Consider the following 20,709-nt stretch of genomic DNA (forward strand, 5'->3'; position numbering starts at 1 on the left):
CGTCGTCTCTACCCTACTCATTATTTGAGCATGCATGGCAATATGAAATTTTTCGAGGAGTACTGAGCCTGCACTCAGTAGAAGATGTTGTTGCGGAATCTCGAACATGTTTCTATTTTGATCTTTCAGCTTTGCTTATCCAAACAATTTTGGAGGGATTTTTAGGGAAAAGTTTTATTAAAAAGGTTAAATATGTCTTCTCAGTCTTATGCAGAGTAAAACAGAAAATTTTGGCGAACATTCATCTTACACTTCCAAATACGTTAAAAGTATTGTCGGGACCAAAATCAGTAACACCATCCAATATCTTTTCAGAAAAATTTGATCGGAATCGAAATACAGAACAGGAATATAAATTGGTTTTTGACGCATTAATTTAATCATAAGTAAAACTGGTTTTCGTCAGATCCCAAATTATTCATACACCTTATGTGAAATAGTATACAGTATTTAGAAAGCTTTAAGTGTCCAAATAACCTATAGAATATCGTTTTGAACTGTTACAAATATCCTTCCTTATATGAATATAAAATGAACGTACTTATTTAGAACTTGCAATAAAAAATAATACACGTATCGTAACCTAATTTTAACTCAAGCGATACCTTCAAGGGATAATGAAGACAACACGCAATCACTTTCCTCAGACAGTCGATCAAAAGTCAAAGGTAAAAATTATAAATAAGTGCCCTTTGTCAGAGAACCGAGTCTACCGAAGTTAGAAACTAAGTTCCCCATCCACAGTTCTATTGGTAAACACTTAAAATTGCAACGATGTAGCGCCCAACAATACTATACTCTATATTATTATTCATAGTGTCTTTGGTAATTGAGGGCTGGCCACGTGTTGTTTAGCAGCGTTGTCTACAGCGTGAGCTGCAAGGAGCGCAAGGCAGCGGTGGATGCCTAGCATTTATAAAAATCACATCTTGCAATATCGTCGAAAGCTAATTGTTTTGCGTTCACAGAATTTACCGAGAATATCTTTGCCGCTCTTCCAATTTCTGGTTGGCGAGCATCAACTTCGTAAGGCTTTTGTAACAGCATAAACATTTTTTTTTCGACTATGAAATTAAGTTTTACCAAAAAAGGTAGACGACAGAGGTAAAATAAGAGAATATTAACTCACAAAAGTTATTCTAGCCATTGAAAGAGTTGAGAAATAATGTTTATATGTAGACACACATACGAATATAAAGTGGTTTTCTCAAAGTATGACTTATTAATACTGGTGACCACAGTAATAGCTCAATATTTAAATCATAAATTGACAAGTGGTTACACATCTATGACGTTATGTGCATATATGTACTTATATACGAGTATATATAATTGGCGCGTACATCCTTTCTTGGTTGCTTCACCAAGATTCTCTTTCAATTTTGAGTGTGCTTCTAAACGGGGTACATACAATTTTTCACCGTCTCCGCATTTGGGTTTATCTGCCAAAATGGTTCATATATAATCAAATTCTAACATTAAACTAAAACAATTGATGAGAAATATAATTTAACAAAAGAGGATAAGTTTGCTCCTTAGTAAATAACTTAAGTACATATAACCTTTTTGTAAAGGTTGAAAATACCTATTAGTTCAACTTTATTAGGAGCAATACTCTACCAACAAAATATAAAATGGTTTCTATAAAACTAAACCTTCCAAAAAGGTTAAAAAAAGCACAAATCACTAAAATTAATCTATCAACAAAAGGTAAAATGATTTCTATAAAAATCGAGTACTATTTGCAATAAAAATTCCATAAATAAATTCTAAATTTACTGCACTGATCTGCCAAGATACGGTATATTTGATCAAATTTTGACATTTAAGTATAATTATTTAATATTTGTCCTTTCGTACTAAAATATTCTATTATAATTTTTTTGGCAAATATACACTTGGAGGTTTGCCATTGCCAGCCGAGAGGCAACCACCATTAGAAAAACCTGTTATTTGGTGTTTCATGCATCTGAAGTTTCGAATCTAAGCCCTACCGAAGTGAAACAACTCCATACTAGCACCGATTTTAATAGGAAAGTTTGCTTCCGATTTTGTGTTTATTTAAAAAAAAAATATATATATATATATGGATATTGTTAAAAGCATTATTACATAAATGCGAAGAAACTACTAGATAATTGTTACAAAATAGCTAATATACTACAATAATATTACAAAAAGCTTCCCATGACGACTTTTCTGAAACTGATTGTGCAAAACGAAAAATTTGTAAATATATACATATTTCTGTATCTTCATAGTGTACATATCGAATAAGATCCAATACAAATATCACATTTTGTTAAATTTGTATCACTATTAGGATTCAGAGATTGAAAATACTCTTTAATAGCGTTTAAAATGCTATCTTTTTTATCGGCTAGGTATTCATAAGACTGGTCTATGTATTTCTCTTGACAATGCAAAAATATACGGTATAGTATGCATTCGGCTGATATAAAAATGTGTATCTTAGTTCTTATGCTATCCAGCATTTTTTCAACAAATTCTTGTGCTATTTTCATTAAGAAACGGAATGCATTCTCTGTATAAGCCTCTGCCATCGTTGTTATAATGTCTTCAAAGCTGTTAGAATTGGCAATAATATCACTGAGCTTTTTTCCATATTCGGCCAAAGGAATTAGGACACTATTAGGAAGAACAATTGCTGCTATCCCAATATCACTAGATTGTGGTAGCTGGTTTAGATTGTTAGAGGGCAGCAAGCGTGAATTGATTGCAGCATTCGCTTCTGGATGTGATTCAGGTATTGGTTGCGTAACTGTATTCAGTACATTAGGGCCTTGGTTATGTTGCACATTGTTTCGCAAAACTTTCGCATTGACTGACACTTCATTGTTCAGTACAATACCATCACCAGCAGATCCGAATGATGGACGTACTTTGGCTTCATTTAACTTCTTATTTATTTTATACAAATCATTTAGATATTGCTTGGAGGGCATGTCATTAACACTGCGGATAATGTCTACATTTCCACGACTTTCACCACGGATACGGACTGTTTCTTTAGCCATTTTATCGAACATTTTTCTAAAAATATTCAGCAGAATTTGTCAATTCAATTTATTTGTGTAAAAAATGTGATGTACATACCTTTGACGATTACTTAGCGATTTTCGGTAGTCCTGAATTGTAGCGTGACGTGTTTCGTTTATAAGTGTTGACGCCAGGCGAAAATTGCGGACAGAATGAGTGAAAAGCACCAAAGACGCTGCAAGTTGAAGTACATCTATGTGAGACACATCCTCGTCGTCACGATATTTCTGCAAAATTGTTACAAAAATTATGCAATTAAAGTGACCCATATTTTATAACTTACAAGAACTATATCCAATATTCCATTTGCCACCCCTGATCCTGATAATACGATAGATGAAATGTTCATCCCGTTCACAAACAATTCTGTAACCTATAACAGAATTTATAATAAGTTATTTAAATTGTTTAATATTGAATTGAAAAATTAACGATTGTTCTAATCCTACAAAATAGTCTAAAATAAATACTTTGCTTCCACAATCAAAAAGCTCATGAAGATAGGGTAGATTCTTTGCTGTTGTAAATAAAAATAAACAATTTTTTCTTAAGAAATTCCTTATATGCCTTAAATGAATCCACGGAGAATTCCAGAAACTTAGAGCCAATTTCTTGTTACCCTCTACGGATTAAATACTTTAATGTAAGTATTCAGGCATGAAAGAAAAGACGAGAGGCCGAAACACGTGAGTGCTGGTCAATAGGAACAATCTGCCTAATCCTCAAGAAGGGTGATACTGCAATCTGTGCCAATAATCGCGGGATAAGTTTTCGAAACATCTCGTATAAGGTTCTAGCGAGCGTGTTGTGTGAGAGGATGAAGCCCACCATCAGCCAACTGGGAAATCCACAATCGACCAGATAGTCACAATACGCCACGTCTTGGAAGACACCCATGAAAGGAGAATATACACACACCATGTTTTTGTCGATTTCAAATCTGCATTCGACAGTACGAAACGGAGTTACCCTGCAAAACTAATATATATAAAAAGGGAATAAAATGGCGTTTGCTGTGTGGCACGTAGCGCCGTCCTGCTGGAACCGCATGTCGTCTAGGTCCATATGGTTCAATATGGGCCATAAGAAATTGGAAGGGCCACCACGTCTACCGAAAAATGGGCGCAATTCGGGCAACGTTTGCGTTAATGAACACTCATTTTGATAATAAAGTTTTATCATTTGAACGTACTGTTCAATCGTGTAACTTGCCATGATGATTTGGCATAAACAACTGAATAATAAACAAAAAAGATTTGACAGATGTCACCAAAACAAAATGGCTGCCACAGGGCGCCAAAATCGAAACGCGCCAATTGAAAAACGTTGGCGTTAATGAACACTCATCTTGATAATAAAGTTTTATCATTTGAACGTGCTGTTCAATCGTGTAACTTGCCATTATTCTTTTGAATAATAAACAAAAAAGATTTGACAGATGTCACCAAAACAAAATGGCTACCACAGTGCGCCAAAATCGACCCGCGCCAATTGAAAAACCCTTTATATATATATATATATATAATTGGCGCGTACACCCTTTTTGGCTGTTTGACCGAGTTCCTCCTTCTATTTGTGGACTGCAAAACTAATACGGCTATGCAAAATGACGTTGCTCAATACCAGCCGCGCCGTCAGAATTGGAAAGGACTTCACCGAGCCGTTTGATACCAAACGAGATTTCAGATAGGGTGATACCCGTCCTAACGTATGGCACAGAAGCGTGGACGATAACACTATCCGATGAAGCGACGCTTGGATTGTTTGAGAGAAAGATTCTGCGGAAGATTTTTGGACCTTTGCACGTTGGCGATGGCGAATGTCGCAGGCGATGGAACAATGAGCTGTATGAGTTTTACGAAGACATAGACATAGGGCTGCGAAAAAAGATCCAGCGGCTACGTAAGTTGGGTCATGGCGTTCGAATGGGTACAAACGCTCTGAAGTTTCTCATAAAAATCAACCTGCCCGAGAACTGCGCCTGAGAAAAAACATCATATTTTTTGGAACAGTACATGTATCTTCGTTTTTTTGTAACCATGTATCATTAGAAAAACAAACGGTTTTTAAGTTGGGATGGATCAGAAATTTCTAAAGGTGTGTTAGATGAGCATGTGAAGAGGAGGTTGGTGTCATGCGGGGCACACTAAAATGCCACACATATGTACGCTGAGTATGTCTGGGTCAATTATGTATAAAGTTTAACCTTTTAAAGCTTTTCGTCTAAAATCTGCCACTCTGATAGCTTATGCACTTTCTAATATAAGAATACAAATTACCAAAATAAAAAATCTCTATTTGCTTGCCTAGTAAAACTTTTTAATCATTTGATGAGGTGCGCAAAAAACAGTAAACTCATAACCCAAATCAGGTTGCAAAAAATAACCATAGCATCATTGATGCACTTCTAAATCTTATTACATACTGAATGCCCCTCCGCTAAAAGCCATGTGCCCTTAGCGATGGATTTTCAGAAAGCTTTTGATCAAATGGCAAATAGGCTCAACAATCAAAAAATATACAATAAAGATCTTTCATCAATACAAAATCGCAGAGTAAAAGTCAATGGGTATCTCTCTTCAACAGTCCTGCTAAACAATGGAACCCCATAGGCGTCACATCTGTTATCCGGTATTCCCTTTATAATAGCGATCGATGAAATCGTCAAACTTACAAGCAATTCGCGTTGTTATTGTTGTTATTGTAGCAGTATAGAGTGCTAACTCATTGCTGACGACGATCCCTTTCCTGCGGTACAACAATATCTATAAAAAATCAAAAATCCTACATGTGGGAAGAAAGCACAACTTCTCTTCCCTTCCTCCTGACTGCAGCAATGACATTACCACTGTGCAAGGCTAAACACTCTGGGCCTTATCCTTGTCACCAAGTAACTTCAATCATGCAATAATGCACCCATCTACGCTGATAAACGTAACCAGAACCCTGATCTTAGCCGAGTTCTGACCACGACTTGCCAATCTATGACAACGACGCAACATCTACAAAAAAGATCCCTACACCATATCGTGCAGCTATAAGCAGTTCTATTCGGACATTCCCCATAACTCCAATAATAAACCTGTTCGCTGAAACCGGTTTACTTATGGTATATGATACCAGAGGGAAAAATTGTTGCACCCGACATATTCTTCCAAAGCTGGCAATGTGGCAATGACACACAAAATTACTCCGATCATCAATACTTCAAGGCAAACCAGATACTCCGAAGGCTAAAGTGACTTTCAACCTTCTACTAAAAAGAAACTTCCATTTATTAAATTTCATTGACTTACCAATGAAATTTCCTGGCCAGCAGCTGCGGCGGCTGTCATGACCTTAGTAGCACCGGCCGCGCCCATTCCAAGAACACCAGCACCCACCCCTAGCCAAGAATTTCTAGCTTGCGAATTACTAAGACCAATTGACTGTTCATGTTTTTTACGGTCTACTAAATTATATACCGATCGGATTGTTGAATATGCAGCAGTGGTTGCACAAACAGCAGAAGCACAAATCAAAAGTGGAGGGGTTACAGCCACCATCAGGGATGCTACCGGTATTGCAGCGGCACCAAATCCAGCAACGGCTGTCGTTGTGTCCGCGTAGTTGAGTGCCTTTCTAGCAGTACTGCCATTTGGTGTCATACGTATTTCTAATTCCACGATCTTATTTCCGTCGGTTGTGTAAATACCGTTTCCCGGTGCTATCATCATACCGGATGGGAGCTCGTTATTTGCCAGATAAGTTTTCCAGTTTTGATACACTCGTCCCAATTCATCCACAAATATCATACAACAACTTGAACTGTCGCCCTTAGCTAATAAAAAAAAAATAATAATATAAAATAACAAACACATAACATAAACGTGCGATAAATAAAAAAAAAACATATGAACAAAAATATCAGTTGAATGGTTGGCTATACATACATACATATGTACATGGTATAAAAATGTAAGCAAGAAAATATATATAAATAAGCCGATTTTTCTTACCTGTGCATTTTCTAGTTCGAAATACGGGATGACAAGAAAATTCCTTGGCGCTTAAAGCAGTTGTTTCGTCTTCACAATCGGTAACTAACACATATATGATTGCACTTAAAGAGTTTCCGTTGGTGTATTTCCCTGTTTTAAACCAGAAATAAAGAAGTTTAAATGTTTTCATATGTAATTGACATGTGTACGCACTTTGAGACCAAACACTATCTAAAATAATTTTTCGCGTTTCTTCTATTCTGTTCTGCCCTCTTTTTTGGTCTGGAATGAGCTTCGTTATTTTATCCCTCAAAATATCACACTGATTTGCAGATAATCTGGGTAAAATTGAAAATATTGTTAAGTACTTCTACTCTACAGTCTTACTTACAAGTCCCAAATTATTTCTTTATTGAATCCACTGTTGTCTGCAAACTCCTGCTGTACTTCCAAAATTGTTCGCATTTTTCTGCGTCTTGTTGGCGTTGGCTGTATGTCCAATTTTACATTACCATTATTATCGAATGTGTACTCGCCATTGTGCGGCGCAACCATTATGCCATCTGGCAAATCATTATCTTTCAGGTAACAGCTCCAGCTAGGATATTTGTTACAACTCTCGTCTTCATAAAAATATTCAGTTTCCAATTTATCTATGAAGCGAAATAAAATGATGGGTATATATGAAATTTGTAATATTTTTATAATATATCTACTTAATCTTATCTATGGCAAAAATCTAAAATAGGAATAACATTGCAAATGTTTGAACGAATCGAACCATTTTCCCGAAATTTGGGTATTTAAATGTAAAACTAAATTCAAATTTTAAGATCTACACATTTTTAAATAAATTAGCACATTACCTACTGCTAATGTTTGCAAAAAAAAAGAGACTCTGGTGCCGGATGAAATTCAAAAGCATCAAAAACAGGATGTATCGCTTTTCGTGGGGATGTGTACGTGTCAAGATAGGCGATGGAATGCTTGGTTTCGGAGGTAGGGGGATTTTGTAATTTTAATTTAATTTTATCTAATGATAGCTAACAGTCTAGGATCTCCTACAAATGCGACTTGACTTCCGAAAACCTTAACAAAACTATATTTATTTATTTATGACCTAGTATACATTTTTACTGCTGTTTATTTGAACCTATTTTTGCAACTTATAGTTAATTAATAATTCAAATTAATAGTTTAGTCATACTCTCGTGCAGTGACAATCAAAATCAGTAAAAGTTCTCTCAATAATACGTGAATTTCTGCGACCAACTATGCCTCCTAGAAAAGGCACCCAGCAACAGCACTCATGTGGTGTTTGCCACGCGGCTGTTCACGCCAGAGCATCTAGTATTTTGTGTAGTAGCCTGCCGTACGTGGACTCATGCCAATTGTACGGGGCTTACCAAATCCGAGTTCACTGATTTAGCAAACAAAGTTAAAATACAGGGGTTCCTGTGGAAATGTGATTCCTGCTAATTGGAGGTTAGTGTCGTCACCACGAACGATCTTGAATCCGATGATGATGATGATGATGATGATGAAGATAACGATAATATTACCATGAATAAGCTAAGACGACTGCTCGACGACCAATGCTTGAAGTTTACATCGACATTTGAAAGTAAATTTAATAATTTCAAGTCTGCTATTGAAAAGAATATTGTTGACATCAGGAAGGATGTCATGAGCTTAGCTAAACAACACAAGCAATTGGGTGACAAATGGTCAGGATTCGATAAACGTCAAAAACAATCGTCGAAAATAAGCTCAAGAACTACACTGGCGCCTCAGCGCCAACGAAAGATGTCATTGCTGAGTTCACAGAACGCAAAGAACGTGAGTCAAATGTTGTCATACTAAATATCAAAGAATCTAAAAAAGTGGATGATAAAGACCGCCTTGAAGATGACAAAACCATAATCCAGGCAATATTACCACCGGATGTCTCAGCTAATTTAGATAGATTCAAACTCCGCCACCTAGGTCGTCCCTCGGCTGGTCGTACTCGCCCATTACTGGTGGAAACTCCATCCCCATCAGTAGCACGAGCAATTCTCAGGACTAAACCACCTGAACCCACTGATGGATCAACCAAAGTCTCATTTAAATCTGATCTCACTCCGACCCAGCTGACACATCTTAAGAATCTTCGTGACCAGTTGGACACATTGGTGACAAAAACAATAAAATACATATGTCAATGGTGCTCCTAAGATAGGGAACAAATTTTCGCTCGCTCAGCAAAAAGGGGAACCCAGTCGATTCTACAAATTCACTACCAGAACGTGAGAGGCCTGCGTACCAAGCTCGGAAGCTTTCTCACAGCGGCATCGATCAGTGGCATTGATGCTTTCTGCATCACTGAATCATGGCTTCATCCAGCCATCAATGAGGGGGAGGTAATAGATAACACGTTTAAGATCTTTAGGAAGGACAGAAGCAGCTCAACAAGTGTTAGTGAACGCGGCGGAGGCGTTTTCATTGCTGTAAAGAAATATGTTCAAGCAGAAAGTATTCCCATTCTCGACGATAGCATCGAACACATCTACGTAAAATTGAAGTGGGTTCTGATATCATCGTCGGGTGCGTCTACTTTCCTCCAGAGCTTCACTCGCAACTTTCCAGACATTCATTGATACGCTTCACTATCTGAAGGAAAAATATAGTGCCGCAAATCTCCTTATCCCTGGCGACTTCAACCTTCCTAGCATCTCACCCTGCACTGACTGTGAAAATCTTATATACGAAGGTTTCTCTTCGCTGGAATGCCAACAATTTAACAGTGTCCATATCGATAATAATAACTTGCTTGATCTCTGCTTTAGTAACATTTCTATTCAGGTAGAATATACTCAGGCACCCTGCCTTGATATCACTATCGAGCTCCAGCCCAGTCTAAAGTCTGCAACACCGACTTACTATGATTTCAAGAACGGTGACTATGATAATCTCAATAACTTCTTCGTAAACGCTGATTAGTCTATAATAACTTATATTCATCAAGCACTGTAGACTGCAAAATAAAAGTACTCTATGACATAATCCAGGAAGGCATCTCATCATATGTTCCAGTGCGTGTCCAAAAAACAAGTCACTTCCCTTACTGGTTCTCAAGTGAATTAAAATCCAAAACACTACTCAAGAAAGAAACTCATTCCAACTAGAAGAAATACAAGAAAAACGATATTAATTTGTACTATAGAAAATTTAGTGAACTTAGACGGGAGTGCAAGGAATTATATAGATAAGATTGAGCAGCAGGTTCGGACTGATACAAATGCATTTTTCATTAAACATAAAAGAAGGAGTAACAGCGATATTCCGTCTACCATGACTTGGAATAATCTGTCGGCTGACTCCGGCATTGAGATTAATAGCATGTTCGCATCGTTTTTCAAGAGTGTATATAATCAGGATCCGCATCGAGGCTTAACGTTAGCTGATCTAGGACACAGGCCGACTAATACTATCACCGAGTTCGAGATTAATATAAATGATATTTACAAATCGCTGCTGACATTGAATACAAAGCAAGGTGTTGGCCCGGATGGACTACCAAACACCTTCCTCAAAAACTGTGCTACCAGCCTCAGCGGACATCTCACACATATATTTGATTTCTCTCTACAAACCGGTACCTTCCCAACAGTTTTGAAATCCTCCTACGTCTGTCCTATTTACAAGGACGGTCCTAGGTCTGAGGTTTCCAACTATAGACCAATCTGCATACAATCTTCTCTCGCTAAACTCTTTGAAAAAATTGTTCTCCCCCATCTCACAGCATTTTTCTCGAACGTTATCACCAACAAGCAGCACGGTTTGGTTGGCGGGAGGTCTACTACTTCGAATTTGTTTATCTATGTCAACTAACTCCAAGAAGCGCTAAACGAAGGGCACGAAGTGCACTCCATCTACATGGACTTTAGCAAAGCATTCGATAGGGTCGATCATTGTATCCTGATAAATAAACTCAACAGATACGGTATTCAAGGCAATGCTCTGGGCTGGATCCACTCATATCTATCTAGGCAATTTCAAGTGAGGGTGAATGGTCATCTATCCACCAAGCATGATGTAACGTCGGGTGTGCCCCAAGGATCACACCTGGGTCCAACTCTGTTCAACATATTCGTTAACGACATTGGCGATCATTTACAGTCTGACTACCTGCTATATACGGACGACTTAAAAATCTTTAGATCGATAACTAGTGTACAAGACATCAAAATTCTCCAAAACTTATTGTCGGCCTGGTGCAGCAGAAACAAACTAGGCCTGAATATCAAAAAGTGTGCAGCAGTATCTTTCTCAAGATCGCAAGTCTGTACTCCAACCAACTACAATTTAAACAACGAGACAATAAGTGAAATCGACAGCATAAAGGATCTAGGTATCTTCATAGACAACAGATTGACATTTTATTACTAGAACCAGCAAGGACTTCACAAATCCCAACACCTTACTGAGCCTTTTCTCCTCCTTAGTCCTTCCAATTCTGGAATATGGCACAGTAATCTGGTGTCCTTTTACTGACTCTGCAATCAAACGCGTTAAACGAGTACAAGTGAAACTCTGCAGAAGCCAGGATTAGAGATACAGTCGCCAAGGAGGATACAGATCAACACTTGAGATCTATGACCAGTTCCACATCAATAATTTGCAAGCACGTCGGCAGGTAGCGGACCTAATATTATTTTTCAAAGTTGTGAATGGCCTGATCGATGCCCCAGATATCAATAGTTGCTTTGAATTCGCAACTGTTGGACTTCCACTGAGACGCAATCGCCTGCTAAAAACCATAAGGACAACTAAAAACTATGTTTTTAACGGTCCACATAACCCAATAGCTAGGATCGTCAACTCTCTGCACAACGAGGTGAATTTTTACAGCGGATCACTCAATACCTTCGTACCAGATATTAAATCACGTCTATTACCATACCCCTAGGTCAAACAATATTTCGATTTTTTTTTTAATCAATTAATTGTTACAAATACCCTATTAATTTGTTTAAACCTTTACCCTCAAAATTCATTTTTTCTCTTTTCATTAATTGTTACCAAGTTGTATATTGCCGATTGGCGTTTGTGTATTATATAAAATAAAAAAATATATATACTCAAAGCGAAAACAAATATTGAAATATGTGATAATCCTGTGAAAATTTAGCTGAAACAAAGGAATCTAATTTTATTTGATTCGAAACTAAAATTAACAGTTATCGGCACTCTAAATGTATGCACGTGAAGTTCAACAAAAATCACAAATATGTGCACACGCTAGGTAATGTGTTAAGATTCAAACCGATTCATACCTTGATACTTTTTACGCTTAACGCAAAAATCTTCAAACTCCTTTGCTTCTAAGACATTTTCATACTCATTTGAAGTAACGAGAATGTGTAAAACAGTCGAATCCATTTCCATATCCACTCCATATTTATCTATAACACATAAATATGAACAACAAACTTTGTAAAAAGCTCATTCGGTACTCACTCATGTCGGCAAAGTGCTGTTGAAGACTGCCGATAGTTTTTAATTGATTTGGCGTCGTTGGAATGCTCACTGGAGTTAATCTTATCTCTAATTCAACAACTCCATTTTCGTCAAAACTGTAAATTCCATTCAAAGGTGCGACCATAATGCCCTGCGGCAATTTATTTTTGCAAATAAAAACATTCCACGATGTGTATTCTATGTTGTTGTCGTCAACGAACATTTGATTCTCAGCTATGAAGAGGAAAATCTTAAATAAGTAAATATTCAAATCTTGTTAATATTTATATGTGGGAGTACTTATGACATCGTCTTTTCGTAAAACAAAATGACAGGAAAACTCCCGAGAATTCATGGCATTATAAATGTCCATCTGTTTTGTGACCATCACGTATATGCTGCTTGCTGACATGTTTCCCTCTCCAGATTTACCTTATTTTAAATATTTTATTAAATAAAGATGTAAGCCATTATTGTGTTAGTTACTTTTGCTTGCAAAATATAGCTGAGCTTCGCGAATGGTAGCATCATCATTCAAAGAAGGCCTTTCCAAAATTTCTGACTTATTTTGTCTATTACCAACAACTCCAGCTAAAGATGGCGTTTCCAAAAACTCTAGCTCTACTTTTCGATCTCCATCAAAACTATAATGACCATTCAATGGGGCAACCATAATGCCACAAGGCAATTTGTTTTCTCTTTTGAAACATTCCCAATTCATATATGACTTTCCATCTTCGTCAACGAAAATTTCAGCTTCGCTTGTAAACAGTTTAATTTTGATTATTTATATTTGTATATCATTATAAGTAGGTACTTACAATTAGAGTTATTCGATCGTATCACAGGATGACATGTGAACTTTCTCACATTTTCTATATTTTCGAAGTCCTTCACATCTGTGATTAACACATAAATCATATTTGACTTACTATTTAAACCAGCAAAAGATTCACCTAGTACAAAAACAAAAATACATTAATTGTAATTGTAATTTTTTTATAATTGTAATTTCTTTACTCTCAACAGCAAAGTCTTGCTGAACTTCACGAATCGTCGGAGACTTGGCAACTGGTGTTTCCGAAAATTCCAGCTTCACTTTACCATCATCGTCGAAAGAGTAATTGCCATTCAGCGGTGCGACCATAATACCACATTCCAATTTATTTTCTTGCTTGAAATGTTTCCAATCATTATAAGTGTTTCCATCTTCGTCTACAAAGGTTCTATCATCGCCGCTGGCTACAAATTGATTGTTAGTATTTGTCATGTTCACTGGCATTAATCTACTCACCAGCCTGCTTATGCTTAGATATAATATGGTGACATGTATAGATTTCACTATCAAAAATATCCGTATCTGGGATTTCCTGTTGCACTACTAAAACGAGGATCGTCACAGGCATATGCGCACTCCTGACTTTTGCTAGAAATACACATATATGTGTACACATATGTACGTGCATTTATAGCAATGTTTTGATATTTAGACGAAGTATGCATACATTCTATTTAAATCCATTCCATTTACTTACAATGCCTTTTAGCGAAATGTTGTTGGACATCGCGAACACTTTTTTGAGCCATTCTGCAGAGATACTTATAATAATTTTATAAGGGGACCAAATTGCGCACCAAACTCAACCAAATTCGATCGAGTTCAAATAACTAATAAATTATGGGAATAACTAAAGTTACGTACTTATAAAATCTGTAACTCAGGGAATCCCCGCATTATAAAGCAGTTCTAAATGAAAAATTTCCAAAAATAGTATTATGATCGTGCCAGTGTTGGTATTCTTTCAACTAAGGCGAATTTATTATTATTATTATAAATATGTTAATATTGATGTTGCCAGAAAATTTTCACATTAGGTTGCTAATTTACAATTTTGAATGTTAAAATAATATGGCCTTTGGTGACGTTCAACATTGTTTGACAAGAACTTTATATGTGTGCGTGTCGGCTGATTGACGCTAATATCAAAAATTTTTGATTTTCATCATTCAAAAGCCGACAACAAGTATGTGTGACACGACGACACCCGACTGCACTAACACACACAAAGCTCAGTCAAGCATGCTGGAACGTCTCGCGAGGCCAATAGACATAGCTAAAAATTGATCTAATTACTAAATAGCAAGGCGAATTGAGTACTATAGGTGGCGTCTTCCCAAAGTAGATATTTTATTTTTCGCGAGTTTGACAATTCTGATCTCAAGTCCCTTACCAAACAAAACAAACACAAGGAGGAGAAATTACATGCTTGTGAACAATTAGTGAATAGCTTGGCTAATGTGATTCATCAGATCAGAGCTAAACAAACAGATGTACCGTGTTTTAAATTGTAAAAGCACAATTTAATATAAAGACTCCAAATGCAGTTGGTTTGGGTTTTTATGCGGAAGACACCGCGGCAAGAAAGTATGTTTGTGTGTGTGCGAATAATTTCTTGTGCTTGGTTGTGTCCATGGTGAAAAGATTTTTAAAGGTGTCCTACGTAGCAGACCGTTATTCGGCTCTGAGCGAATTTGTCAGATGTGCTGATGTTACTTGGGCTGTGTTTCCTAAATTTTGGATAGTGGTAGTGATAAAAATCATCATAGCCAATGCTCATACCAATGGTTTGTTTACGATTGCGGGTATTTGGAGGCCTTCTATTAATTTGTGCTTTCCCGTTTTCATTTATTTTATTAGTTTTAATCTCACAACTCACAAATCGAGCAATTCACTGAATTTTCACAAACATGTGATTTCTCCTCCTTTTGTTTTTTGTTAGTTTGTTTTGTATTTCGAAGGGAGCTGGCATCAGGCTTGTCAAAATTAAAAAAATAAAGTAATTGTTTTTTAATAGCGCCGCGTTATTTGGGACTTGAACGTACTTCAAAAAGTTTTGTCAATAGAAAAGAAATGCTCAATCCGAGGCACATTAAACAGGGAGCAACAGTAGAACAACAGAAGCAATATATTTTGTTTTCGCTTTGGCCACTAGAATGATGGATAGTTGATAGTTCAGAGTAACGTAAACAAGATATTATATACATATATATATTTAATTTAAATATCTAATTACTTTATATTACATTGTACGCTTACACGTTTACACGTTCACACGTTAAACTTAAGACTAAATACCTTGTGCGCATGCACCTCTCCTTAAGTAGGATACAGACGCCGGACATGCTCACTTTCGTTTGCCCCAGACGGCGTGCAGCTCATACGTGATTTATTGCAGATAGCGTAAAAAGGGATAGCATAAACGCGGATAATGCGATTGTTTGTTATTTATGCCTGTTTAAAAAAGAAAAAGGGAAAGAGATAAAAATAAAGAGCAAAACGCTGAAAAGTACGGATAAGTGATTGGCTAATAGAAGAATAAGATATGGTAAAGCTATTAAATTGTCTGGAATTGTCGGAATCTTAAAACTGTTTGTATATGGACGTGGAGACTGTTAACTAACATTCTCTATTTGGTTACGCCTGCAATTTACAAAACAAAAATAAATACGCGACTACGTCAAACGAGAGGTTATCCGCTACGTTAAAATTCCTTTCAAAATTCAAATGCTCGACAAATACTTCACCCCAGTCCCTGGACTTAATAAGAGTATAAACATTTTCAGCAATTATTTCTGCACTAAAGCACTTTAATCCAATCGAGTTTTTTATATTTTCCATTTCTTATTTGCCATAATACTAGCTCGTTTTTTCAAGCTCATATTTCCATCGATATGCACACTTCAAGCACCAAGACAAAATTAGATAGGCGCCCGCTGGAAATCAGAATATTTTGATTTGTGGGGCAAATGCTCGCCAACATGTCACAGATGGTGAACATGCAGCGCAACGGGAGCATGTCCGTCGTCTCTACCCTACTCTAATGGCCTCTGATGACGGTCTAGCATTGTTTGACAAGAACTTTATATGTGTGCGTGTCGGGTGCTTGACGCTAATATCTAAAATTTTTGATTTTTACCGACAACAAGTATGTGTGACACGACGCCACCCGACTGCACTAACACATACAAAGCGCAGTCAAGCATGCTGTATCGTCGCCAGAGGCCATAAGATGTGTCTTCATTTTGAATCAGTGTAAAATGCGCCATGAGAACATAGAACAGTTCACAATTAACGATAGCGGTAGGTGCTCGTTAAAAGTACGTTCAAAAGTATATATGCAGTAATTAGCAATACATCCACAAAATTAATCTACCCGTATGGTTGTAATATAAGATTATTTTATTATCTCATATTTCGAGAGAGAAATTTTGTATGGGTAATCTCGCTTTTTAATTATGGATTGGGAGTTGAGCACGAAAAAGTAGATAAACTACTTATATGTGAACGTATTATAAGCATGTGAACGTAAATTTGCATTTTATAATCAGAAACGATAAAAAGGAAAATTTATCAACAATAAAATTATATAAAGTATATTTATGGTAATCCTTTTGGACAATGCAAAAAAGCTAATATGTGTTCTTCTACCAGTTTTCGTAGGTGATGGATAAACATTTCGGCTTTTTCTTTGGGAGAGAATTTTCGTTCACACTCTTTATTTGGATTGATGGCTGATGATAGCTAATTTTGTTATCGAACACAAGTTTTTTTATTCACTTATTGTAACTTTGATTTGGTTACATGAAGAAGAATTATATATAGTTTTCTTTTGCTCTTGTTTACAATACGTTTCTGTAGAATCTTGGTAAAATTGTCGACAATCTTTAGAATTTCAAGGAAACTTTAAATCTTAAAATGGCATCAGGCTTGGAAGCCTATATAAATCATACAGTGTCTATAATAACTGCGGATGGACGCAATTTTATTGGCACGCTTAAAGGATTCGATCAAACAATAAATGTGATACTGGACGAGTCCCATGAGCGAGTCTTTTCCACAACATCGGGGATCGAACAGATAGTTCTAGGATTACATATTATACGCGGAGATAATATCGCAGTGATTGGACTAATCGATGATCAGATTGATGCACGTCTTGACTTAGGTAATATTCGTGGGGAGCCTCTAGGTCCAGTAGTACATTAGGTCATTAATTTTACAAAAGAATAAACAAATGGATGGAGTATGAAGCTGTATATAAGTGTTTTATTTTATTATTTTTTATTCAGAATCTATATTAAATTTAATTTCCTTACAATCAAGCGAGTCCAAATTAACTACGGCAATGCTTTGAGTTTTGCAAAAGCTTGGAATGCAAATCAATCTTGTTATTTGTCCTTTGGGGCCTTTTTGTAAGTCCGTTTGAAATGTGTCGCAGTTTCCTGCGAAATATATATGGGGACATTCATACAAAATAAACGGATCACTATTAACATATGGATAGCAAGCAAGAGTGTCGGGCGCCGTCGGAGCTATATGCCCCCAAACTAGAGTGCTTCGTAGTGCCTCCAATGGTTGCTCAATCATTGTACATCTTATAAGATCGTGTACATTCTGTCCCGAGCATCCCACTATTTGAATGCTGTCTAAAGCACAAGCATATGGATTGGAAACACTGCGAAAAGAGGCATTTTTAGATGATTCGGGATACATAAATTTGTGGAACGGCTGTTGGGGTAGCATAAAGTTGGCTGGATCGTGTGCCCCTGGCATTAAATCGATGAATACACTTTTCGACCAACAAGCAAACCAACTGTCTAATGTGCGCAGTGCTGCTACGGCTCCACTATTTTCTGTGCTTCGAGCTTGTAAAGATGTAGTTTGATGTTCTTCTGACGACGTCCGTGCGGAATTTCCCGCTATAATTACACGAGTTATTCCAGTGCATGAATTCCCAGATACATTGCCACATAACCAGTGTTGGAACAGATTCAAAGAATCGACATAATTATGTACTTGGGAGTAGTCTATACCCGATATAAGAACTAGTTTTCTGCCTTGACAATAATTGCGCAAAGGTTTCTGCGGACCTGCTTCATAAAATAAAATTCTTTCAACAACGAAACGACCATCTTCCTCAATACATCCCAAAACAGCGCACGCGACCCCTGATGCTAAATAGCGACCATCCACTTTACCGCATAGCCGAACACGTTGAAGTTCATCTTCAAGAATTATTTTATCTTCAAGATCAGCATAATATTTACGAGGCGGCTGAGGAGCCAGTTGATTTTCTTCGGAAATTTCGCGTAATATGCTTGGTTTGTGGTTTTGATGTTTGTAAATCGTACCGATAATTATGCATTGCTCGGTTTGTTCCTCCCGTAACACGCAAAGTTTTTTTACGGAGTGACTGTTGCCCCACTGTTCCTCCACGCGAGTTAGGAGGAGAGATGTCATCTCTCTCAAACGATGAGCATAAAAGTGCGAATACTGTTTGTTGTAATCAAAAGAAGACACACGATATTTACTGGAGAAGTCTTCGTACTCCGTCTTGCTGCGGGATCCCATTATTAGTAATAATAGAATAAATTGATTATTTATATCACGAAAATGTATCACTTAAACTAAACTCGAAAGTGTGTGTTTGCCCGGGAAAATTGTTTCTTCTTCTTTTTGTTTGCAATTCACCTTCTACTGAATTGTTGAAAACAGCTGATGATGTCTTGTCACATAACATGGCATTGTAGCAAGGCTAAGGAAAAAGTATTGAGACGACTTATTAAGTGCTTTAGTAAAAAGTATTGTTAATTAGTCAAACCCAAATGTTCCGGAAAATAACAAAACTTGCCCCATTCACCCCCATCAGATTGCTTAAAAGTAATCCAAGGGGCACAGTGCTTCCAATGTCGTCGAGTTCTACAACTGAATCTACAGAAAATTGGGACTTGTACGCATCCGTTCTGGTGGAACGTTTACCTATCGTGTCTAAAAGTTTAACCAATTTAGAACGGGAATTTCAGGAGCACCTGTGGCGCGTAGAATTTGAGAACAGCTTAAAATCGGACTATGAACTGAAACATGAACGTGACCAAATTCAAAGTGAATTAATAAAAAAAGGGGAAATGGAGGTGGACCTCGATGATAGCTCTTCCAAAATGACAGCACAAGATCTAAAAGATGCTTATTCAGAAGAGTTGAAAAACTTTCAAACAGCACTTCGTTCTACGCCAGATGACGTAGCAAACACAACTACTTCTACTGACCGTTGTTTAGAGGAAACGTTATATCTTGTTATCGAGGAAGTATTAAACACAAAAGCACACCGGATGCTTCCTCAAGGGCTTCGTCATGATGGTGAGACAATGCGACAGGCTGCTGAACGTGTGCTACGTGAGAAATGTGGTACGCAGTTGCAAGTTAATTTTTACAGTAACGCGCCTTGTGGATTTTACAAGTATAAATATCCTGTTGATATGCGAAAAAGGAGCGCTGGTGCTAAAGTTTTCTTTTACCGAGCTTATCTGCGTGGTGGTGATATAGACAAGGCAATTGCAAAAAAGTACGAATGGCTAACTAAGCCAGTTTTGGAAGAAAAACTTAAAAATACTGATTATACTGAAAGCATACGAAAGTTTCTCCTGTAACATACATATGCATAATATGCTTAGTTTTTAACACAAACAAATAAATTTCACTTTAATTGAACACTAGTTTTTTTATATTTCTACATTTTATTTGTTTTATTAAATTAAGAGTATTTTTTTCCAAGAGAAAGTTGGATTTACTAGTTAATACATACATACTTGTCTGTGGTATCAGGTCAAGAATAATAGAATCACCCATTCGTGGTAATAAGTATAATTAAGTTAAGTTCAAAAATTACATAATTCAAGAGATCAAATTTTGATGAGAACATAGTTAAGGGGATTGTGGTGCTGTGAAAGTTTTCGATTTTTATCAATTAAATATTCAAAAGGAATAGCTCGAGTCCATTTTGCACTACCCTACTTCTAAGAAACTAAATCTGCTAAAGTATCAAAAGTTAAAACAAAAAATAAAATTTGTCCGTATAGTCATCCAATATACATATAATAGGACCCATATAATAAACCATTGCTTGACTAGTTCATGTTTCCTAGCAGTATGGAAGAAGGCTATAGGCTGGTGACTATAGACCTGTCAGCATACTGCCCACATTTTCCAAAGTTTGCGACGCAAATTTCATCATATGTACAGAACAATCGTCTACTCTCTCCACTACAATCTGGCTTCAAACAAAGTCACAGTTGTTCGACTGCAATGGTTAAAATACTAGATGATATT

At 36.8% G+C, this 20,709-nt stretch overlaps 4 protein-coding genes across 4 annotated transcripts; 2 read left to right on the top strand and 2 right to left on the bottom strand.

Moving 5' to 3' along the window:
- Positions 1–2,065: 2,065 nt before the first annotated feature.
- On the bottom strand, positions 2,066–14,296 carry LOC129240652 (uncharacterized). Its single transcript, XM_054876583.1, has 16 exons — positions 14,245–14,296; positions 14,078–14,130; positions 13,837–13,968; positions 13,563–13,784; positions 13,364–13,498; positions 13,029–13,298; positions 12,843–12,974; positions 12,543–12,776; positions 12,359–12,487; positions 7,432–7,693; positions 7,254–7,378; positions 7,059–7,190; positions 6,357–6,880; positions 3,344–3,433; positions 3,118–3,287; positions 2,066–3,054 (listed from the first exon to the last, which is right to left on the bottom strand). Exons 2-16 carry the CDS (start codon positions 14,127–14,129, stop codon positions 2,256–2,258), a joined length of 3,408 nt encoding a protein of 1,135 aa, XP_054732558.1. The 5' UTR covers position 14,130; positions 14,245–14,296; the 3' UTR covers positions 2,066–2,255.
- A 2,896-nt stretch (positions 14,297–17,192) lies between these two features.
- On the top strand, positions 17,193–17,644 carry LOC129242554 (U6 snRNA-associated Sm-like protein LSm8). Its single transcript, XM_054879250.1, has one exon. The coding sequence runs from the start codon at positions 17,299–17,301 to the stop codon at positions 17,587–17,589; it is 291 nt and encodes a 96-aa protein (XP_054735225.1). The 5' UTR covers positions 17,193–17,298; the 3' UTR covers positions 17,590–17,644.
- Positions 17,623–19,048, bottom strand: LOC129242553 (DNA polymerase delta subunit 2). Its single transcript, XM_054879249.1, has one exon. It carries the CDS (start codon positions 18,952–18,954, stop codon positions 17,665–17,667), a length of 1,290 nt encoding a protein of 429 aa, XP_054735224.1. The 5' UTR covers positions 18,955–19,048; the 3' UTR covers positions 17,623–17,664.
- A 60-nt stretch (positions 19,049–19,108) lies between these two features.
- LOC129240932 (39S ribosomal protein L46, mitochondrial) lies at positions 19,109–20,091 on the top strand. The gene has a single exon (XM_054877007.1). It carries the CDS (start codon positions 19,209–19,211, stop codon positions 20,028–20,030), a length of 822 nt encoding a protein of 273 aa, XP_054732982.1. The 5' UTR covers positions 19,109–19,208; the 3' UTR covers positions 20,031–20,091.
- The last annotated feature ends 618 nt before the right edge of the window (positions 20,092–20,709 follow it).

Source organism: Anastrepha obliqua, chromosome 3 (assembly GCF_027943255.1).
Source record: "Anastrepha obliqua isolate idAnaObli1 chromosome 3, idAnaObli1_1.0, whole genome shotgun sequence".
NCBI classification, from domain to species: Eukaryota; Metazoa; Arthropoda; class Insecta; order Diptera; family Tephritidae; genus Anastrepha; species Anastrepha obliqua.